The following is an 8,171-nucleotide window of genomic DNA, read 5'->3' on the forward strand; positions in this document are numbered from 1 at the left end:
AAAAGCCCTGCTTCATGCTGCCTGCGCTAACTAAATACAGAGTCTCGGAAAACTGGCGTGCACAAGCGATCCCTCAGAAAGCTGGCGTGCACATCACTTGTGCACGCCAGCTTTCCGAGACTCTTATTTTGTTAGCGCAGGCAGCATGAAGCAGGGCTTTTATTGTGAAGATAGGAAATGTGCAGTCGGCCTTTAGAGTTTTGACGGAAGGGACGGCTCGAAAGTCTGTTGAAATAAAAAGTGTTTCTCGCCTTCCTCTCTGTCATTTTTTCATAATAATGAACTGGCAGCAGCCAGCGTCATCTCACAAGACCCTCGGGTGCCGTGAATGTCAATCAAGCAAGCTACGGAATTTGCCGCCAATGTTTTTCTTGTAAAGTGTATGGAAGCTGGATGAATTAGATGCCAAAAACCAACCACTTTCATGTGGTTTTGTACAGAAAGGACAACTTTTTTTCTCCTCCATTTGAAAATGTGGGCGTTATCATCATTACTGTCTGATTCCAATCAATGCAAGTCATCAGAATCAGGTAATACACCAACTTATATTCTTGTCTTCGTGAAAGAAAGACATCTATATGTGTTACACATGCTTGTATTATCATTAAACACATTTAACTTGTTTAAAAAAATGTCTCTTTCATAAATAAATAAATATAAATGATATATATAAATGAGGTAGATCCCCTCGAGTTGGTCAATTGAAAAGTAGCTCGTCTGCAGAAAAAGTGTGGGCACCCCTGCTCTAGAGCCATAGGTTCCCTACCCCTGCTGTAGGAGGACAAACATGACACAAACCTCCCTAATTGCTATAAAGCACACTGTTTATATTAAACATGCTTCACTGATTCGAGAATTTGGCGAGCGCCGTTTTGTCCTACTAATTTTGGCGGTCCTTGAACTCACCGCAGTTTGTTTACATGTACAATTTTCTCCGACTTTCTAAGACGTGTTTTATGCCACTTCTTTTTCTGTCTCATTTTGTCGACCAAACTTATAACGTTGTGCATGAATGCACAAAGGTGAGTTTTGTTGATGTTTTTGACGTTTGACTGTGTAGAACTCTGGGGAACCACTTTTAAAACCATAATCAATGATATTGTTTTGGTGCAAAAAAAAAGCTGTACGGCTAATAAACAAAGCAGGATATTATGACCACACCCATCCATTATTTGTTAAAACAAAACTTGTGAAATTTCAAGAGATTGTTTATTATAAAATAACACAGATAATGTTCAAAGCAAAAATAAATACTCTTCCAGAAGGAATTCAAAAATACTTCTCTCTACAGACTAGCAAATACAATCTAAGAGATGAATCTAAGTTTATTTTACCAAAAGCAAGATTAGTTGTTAAACGTAGATGTTTATCTGTTCTCGGTGTTAATTTGTGGGATTCTGTTGGTAAAGAAATAAAAATGAGTGACTCAGTATTTAATTTCAAAAAGAACATGTCACAATGTATTTTAAAAAGTTATGTGAACTAGAAATTTATGTTTGTTTGGTTAAATTTTGTATTTAGAAGGTATGCATGTTTATCTATTTACAAAAAATTGCATGTGTGTAAGTACATATTTTTGTATTATTCGTTAAAGGGCAACTTAAATGTAAATGCTGAATGACTATATTTCTTTTTGAATTACAAAATTGTTAGAAAAGGAAACTTAATTGAATGTAAAAAATGTTATGTTGGGCATATAAGCTTTTTTGCTTCTGCCTGTTTCAGTCATGTTATTCATTTTTGAATCGTGATCCATGTTTGAATATGTTTTTGTTAGACTGAAAATAAACTGAACTGAACTTGTGTGGAGTGCTAATCAGACACATTTGGTCCCTGCATGACTGCAAGCTAATCGATGCTAACATGCTATTTAGGCTAGCTATATGTACATATTCCATCATTATGCCTCATTTGTAGCTACATTTTGAGCTCATTTAGTTTCCTTTAAGTCTTCATAATTCAATTTATGTTTAATGACACACTATCTGTATGTAATATGGCTTTTAATTTTTTGCGGCTCCAGACGGATTTGTTTTTGTATTTTTGGTCCAATATGGCTCTTTCAACATTTTATGTTGCCGACCCCTGCTGTATACTGTACATATCATTCTGTGTATTTTGAGGAGCATCTATAACAGACGTGGGCAAATTAAGGCCTGGGGCCCATTTGCGGACCGTTGAGCTTTTCAATCTGGCCTGCCTGACATTCCCAAATCATTTTTTTAGATCTTTAAAGGGGAACATTATCACAATTTCAGAAGGGTTAAAAACAATAAAAAACAGTTCCCTGTGGCTTGTTGTAATTTTTTTTTTTAATTTCAAAATTTTACCGGTCCCGGAATATCCCTAAATAAAGCTTTAAAGTGCCTTATTTTCGCTATCTTCGAAACCACTATCCATTTCCCTGTGACGTCACACAGTGCTGCCAATACAAACAACATGGCGGTTACCACAGCAAGATATAGCGACATTAGCTCGGATTCAGACTCGGATTTCAGCGGCTTAAGCGATTCAACAGATTACGCATGTATTGAAACAGATGGTCGGAGTATGGAGGCAGATAGCCAAAACGAAATTGAAGAAGAAATTGAAGCTATTGAGCGAATAGCTATTGACGCTATTCGGCCATAGCGTGGGTGTACCTAATGAAGTGGCCCATAGCATGGCTGCCTTATTAGCATCGCCGGTAAAATGTGCGGACCGAACGATCAGGACTTTCGCATCTTGTGACACTGGAGCAACTTAAATCCGTCGATTGGTAAGTGTTTGTTTCGTATTAAATGTGGGTATCTAGTTTCAAATGTACATACAGATAGTGTAAATAGCATGTTAGCATCGATTAGCGTAGCATGTTAGCATCGATTACCTGGCAGTCATGCCGTGACCAAAAATGCCTGATTAGCACATAAGTCAACAACATCAACAAAACTCAACTTTGTGATTTCGTATCGTTGCAAATGCATCTGCAGGTTATCCATACATCTCTGTGCCATGTCTGTTTTAGCATCGCCGGTCAAATGTGCAGACACTCCGGCACATTCAATGGGGGTCTGGCGGCAGATTTCTTGCCAGTGGTGCAACTTGAATCCCTCCCTGTTAGTGTTGTTACACCCTCCGACAACACACCGACGAGGCATGATGTCTCCAAGGTTCCAAAAAATAGTCCAAAAAACGGAAAATAACAAAGCTGAGACCCGGTGTTTGTAATGTGAAAATGAATATGGTGGGTGTGTTACCTCGGTGACGTCACGTTCTGACGTCATTGCTAAAAGACCGATAAACAGAAAGGCGTTTAATTTGCCAAAATTCACCCATTTAGAGTTCTGAAATCGGTTAAAAAAATACATGGTCTTTTTTCTGCAACATCAAGGTATATATTGACGCTTGCATAGGTCTGCTGATAATGTTCCCCTTTAAGATGTTAAGTGTAGCTGCCATTATGATGTGCAGTCATGTTTTCTAATGACCGTAAGTCTTCAACTATGCAAAGTATTTCAATGGTTGGAATCTGCACTAATGGATGATATACCAGTTACTATGGTTATATAATTAGTTACTATGGTAATCTAAGTCACAGCAGCTCAGACGAGGCACCAAGCAGTGTGGGTGGGAAGTGTTTCCACAAACGTCGAAGAAGATTTTCACAACAAAGTTCTAAAGCTTAGTGATGTATAGAATAGAATAGATTATTGATCCCTGGGAGAAAATCAGCAAATATCAGATGTATCAGATTGTAGGTGGGTTTATTTTGTACCCTTTGTTGCATTTTTGTTGCATTTCACTTGATTGTAAAATATGTCGATCAAAATGGGATGTAACTTTCATATTTTGTCAATATTCAGTGTTTTATCGTTCATAGAAAAAATGAAAATTCCATTACGTTTTATCAAGGCGGTCTGTCATAACCTTTTTAGCATTCAATCAGACATTATTGTGAGGTTTTGTATTAATTTTCCTAAAAATAGACACATTTTTTTCTCTAAATGTGGCCCCCCAAGTCAAAATAATCGCCCAGGCTTGATCTATAATAATATCTGTGAACAACAATTTCTGCAAAATTCCAATACAGTTAATATGTTTCAATGTCATGTGAGAAACAATCTCCATTTGAGGCCTACAGCAAGCGAAAAAACAAACAAACCGGGTTAGGTCGTGATTGAACAGCATGCCACAGAAAGAGGCTTACACTGACAGCTCAAATCTGACTTTTTTTTATAATGTTTAGTTTTTTTTTAATATGGTTAAATCCGAAAAGAATGCATCATTTTTATGTCGAGTCAGATTTGAGTATGCATTGTAAATCCATTCCTATGTAAAAAGGGATTTGAAGATAGTGTGAACAACAAAGTGCACAAGAACTGAAGAATGCATTAAAAAACAAAAAAACAAAAAACAAAAGCATAAACAGTATCGAGAAAATGAAAAGGAATGACGAGGAGGTACGCTGAGCGTCTTTTACCTTCTCGGCTGCAGAAGGTGAGAGCTGGACGGGTGAGGTCGGGGGAAGCGGGCCTTCGCCCACGGCGAGTGAGGATTTACCCAAGCTGTCCACCCGCTCCACAAAGACCTGGAGCTGGCTGTGGAGAGCCTGGAGCCTGCTGGTCAGAGCTCCCACCAGGGGGCGGTCCGCCAAGTCAGAAAGCTCCGAGATCTGTTGAGGTCACATTAAGAAAATGACACGAATAATTATGCAAATGATCTCATTTTCCATCCAAGAACTCCTTCATTCCGCACGCCATCCAGCTGTATGATCACTCGCCATACACTAATAGATGACATCTGTCTACTACCTGACACCTTCTGTATCAGCTACCTCTCTTTGTTTATAATGAATATTTTCTGCTGGATCTACTGGACCATAATTAGAATAAAAACTAAGAATCATCTTTTGATGTACTTAGTCCATGAGTACACAAACGTGTACTTCATGCTAACTCTAATTTTTACACTTTTTTTCTCCAAATTCCATTGAATGTTATACTCTTGGGCTTCACGGTGGCAGAGGGGTTAGTGCGTCTGCCTCACAATACGAAGTTCCTGCAGTCCTGGGTTCAAATCCAGGCTCGGGATCTTTCTGTGTGGAGTTTGCATGTTCTCCCCGTGACCGCGTGGGTTCCCTCCGGGTACTCCGGCTTCCTCCCACTTCCAAAAACATGCACCTGGGGATAGGTTGATTGGCAACACTAAATGGTCCCTAGTGTGTGAATGTGAGTGTGAATGTTGTCTGTCTATCTGTGTTGGCCCTGCGATGAGGTGGCGACTTGTCCAGGGTGTACCCCGCCTTCTGCCCGATTGTAGCTGAGATAGGCGCCAGCGCCCCCCGCAACCCCAAAGGGAATAAGCGGTAGAAAATGGATGGATGTTATACTCTTCGGACACCACCAGATGGCAGTATAAGTGTCCACATAAGTGGCCTTAAGACCCCAATTCAGTAGTGTACACGTTTTTGGAACAAAGAGCTAAAATGTACTGTCCACGTATGTGGCCAACTAAGCCTTATATGTCTGCCGAGGGCCTGCTTGTGTGAAAAAAAAGCTATCGTCTCCACCAAAGCTTTACTTTACTTTTGGGAGAAGAATCAGGCACTCTGTAAAACAACAACAACAGTTTTTAAAATGGTTATTTTACTATTTAACTTATAACTTTGCCAAATTTCTGTCAGTCAGCGACAGACGTGGGAGTTTGATCAGTTTGTTGTTATTTAGCAAACAGGCTAACCTACCATGATGATGCTGTTAATTAGATACTAAAATGCCAGGTTTGCTAAAATGTGTGCCTTTCTGTGATATAGGACCTCTACAAACCCCGAAATCAGTGAAGTTGGTACATTGTGTAAATCATAAATAAAAACGATACAATGATTTGTAAATCATTTTCAACCTATATTCAATTGAAAAGACTACAAAGACAAGATATTTAACGTTGGAACTGAAAAATGTTATTTTTTTGCAAATATTAGCTCATTTGGAATTTGATGCCTGCGACATGTTTCAAAAAAGCTGGCACAAGTGGCAAAAAGACAGACAAAGTTGAGGAATGCTCATCAAACACTTATTTGGAACATCCCACAGGTGAACAGGGTAATTGAGAACAGGTGGGTGCCGTGATTGGGTATAAAAGCAGCTTCAATGAAATGCTCAGTCATTCACAAACCAGGACGGGGCGAGGGTCACCACTTTGTGAACAAAAGCGTGAGCAAATTGTCCGACAGTTTAAGAACATTTTTCAACGAGCTATTGCAAGGAATTCAGGGATTTCAGCATCTACAGGTCCGTAATATCATCAAAAGGTTCAGAGAATCTGGAGATATCACTGCAAGTAACATTGAATGCCCGTCACCTTGGATACCTCATGTGGTACTGCATCAAAAACCGACATCCGTGTGTAAAGGATATCCCCACATGGGCTCAGGAACACTTCAGAAAACCACAGTCAGTAACTACAGTTTGTCGCTACATCTGTAAGTGCGAGTTAAAACTCTACTATGCAAAGCCAAAGCCATTTATCAACAACACCCGGAAACGCCGCCGGCTTCTCTGGGCCCTGAGCTCATCTAAGATGGACTGATGCAAAGTGGAAAAGTGTTCTGTGATCTGACGATGCGCATTTTAAATTGTTTTTGGAAACTGCGGACGTCGTGTCGTCTGGAACTAAGAGGAAAACAACCCAAATTTCTCAGTTGGAACATTAAAAATATTGTCTTTGCTGTTCATTCAATTGAGTACAAGTTGAAAAGGATTTGCAAATGATTGTTTTCTGTTTTTATTTATGATTTACACAACGTGCCAACTTCACTGGTTTTAAGGTTTTGTATTATGTTGTGTAAGTGGAGCGTTACAATGTTTTGGTAAAAATAATAATAAAGTATACTATAGTGCTTCTTGGAGACACACCAGTAGGGCTTACGAGAAGCACTTTTAGGCATATTTCCACATACACGCTGGCAATAAACAGTTGTGGGACTATTTAAATTAGTTAACAATAGTACAATATAGTCCCTTTAACAAGAGAACTACAGTATACACACCTGGCAGTGCGGTGGAGCTTTCTCCAGGTCACATGACTCCGCCGCCTTGTGGTAGATGGATGGCGACGACGGCAGGCAGTTGGACTCCGGGGCGGTGAGGAGCTGTATCGCCGTGGAAACCAAGCGAGCCTGGTCCCTCATGGTGAGCAAAGCATCGTGGTCCTTCAACCCCTGGAGGCCGAAGGGTAATGTTCTGTGTTCCGAGTTGTCCTGCGAGTCGTTCTCCACCCCCAGTGGCTCTTTGCGATGTGGTGGACTGAAAGGAGTAGAAGCATTAGGAGAATTTTTATTATTTTGTGTTTGACTTTAAACCAAGGGTCGCCAACGCGGTGCCCGCGGGCACCAGGTCGCCCGCAAGGACCAGATGAGTCGCCCGCTGGCCTGTTCTAAAAATAGCTCAAATAGCAGCACTTACCAGTGAGCTGCCTCTATTTTTTTAATTGTATTTATTTACTAGCAAGCTGGTCTCGCTTTGTTTGACATTTTTAATTCTAAGAGAGATAAAACTCAAATAGAATTTGAAAATCCAAGAAAATATTTTAAAGACTTGGTCTTCACTTGTTTAAAAAAAATAATTTATTTTTTTACTTTGCTTCTTCTAACTTTCAGAAAGACAATTTTAGAAAAAAAATACAACCTTATAAATGATTAGGATTTTTAAACACATATACCTTTTTACCTTTTAAATTCCTTCCTCTCCTTTCCTGACAATTTTAATCAATGTTCAAGTATTATTTTTTTTTATTATTGTAAATAATAATGAATACATTTTATATTAATTCTTCATTTTAGCTTCTTTTTTTTCGAAGAAGAATATTTGTGAAATATTTCTTCAAACTTATGATGATTAAAATTCAAAAAAATTATTCTGGCAAATCTAGAAAATCTGTAGAATCAAATTTAAATCTTATTTCAAAGACTTTTGAATTTCTTTTAAAATTTTTGTTCTGGAAAATCTAGAAAAAAATAATGATTTGTCTTTGTTAGAAATATAGCTTGGTCCAATTTGTTATATATTCTAACAAAGTGCAGATTGTAATTGAACATTTTAAAACATGTCATCAACATTTTAAAATTAATCTTAATCTGGAAAAATGACTAATGATGCTCCATAAATTCTTTTTTTAATTTTTTCAAAAAGATT

General features: G+C 38.6%; 1 protein-coding gene across 1 annotated transcript in view; it reads right to left on the reverse strand.

Moving 5' to 3' along the window:
- LOC133555229 (protein SOGA1-like) overlaps positions 1-8,171 on the reverse strand; it is a 229,333-nt gene that overhangs the window by 69,321 nt on the left and 151,841 nt on the right. The window contains 2 exon segments of the mRNA XM_061904825.1: positions 4,460-4,651; positions 7,028-7,283. Of these exon segments, the coding sequence (XP_061760809.1) occupies positions 4,460-4,651; positions 7,028-7,283 (448 nt within the window).

The sequence above is a fragment of the Nerophis ophidion genome, linkage group LG06 (assembly GCF_033978795.1).
Source record: "Nerophis ophidion isolate RoL-2023_Sa linkage group LG06, RoL_Noph_v1.0, whole genome shotgun sequence".
NCBI classification, from domain to species: domain Eukaryota; kingdom Metazoa; phylum Chordata; class Actinopteri; order Syngnathiformes; family Syngnathidae; genus Nerophis; species Nerophis ophidion.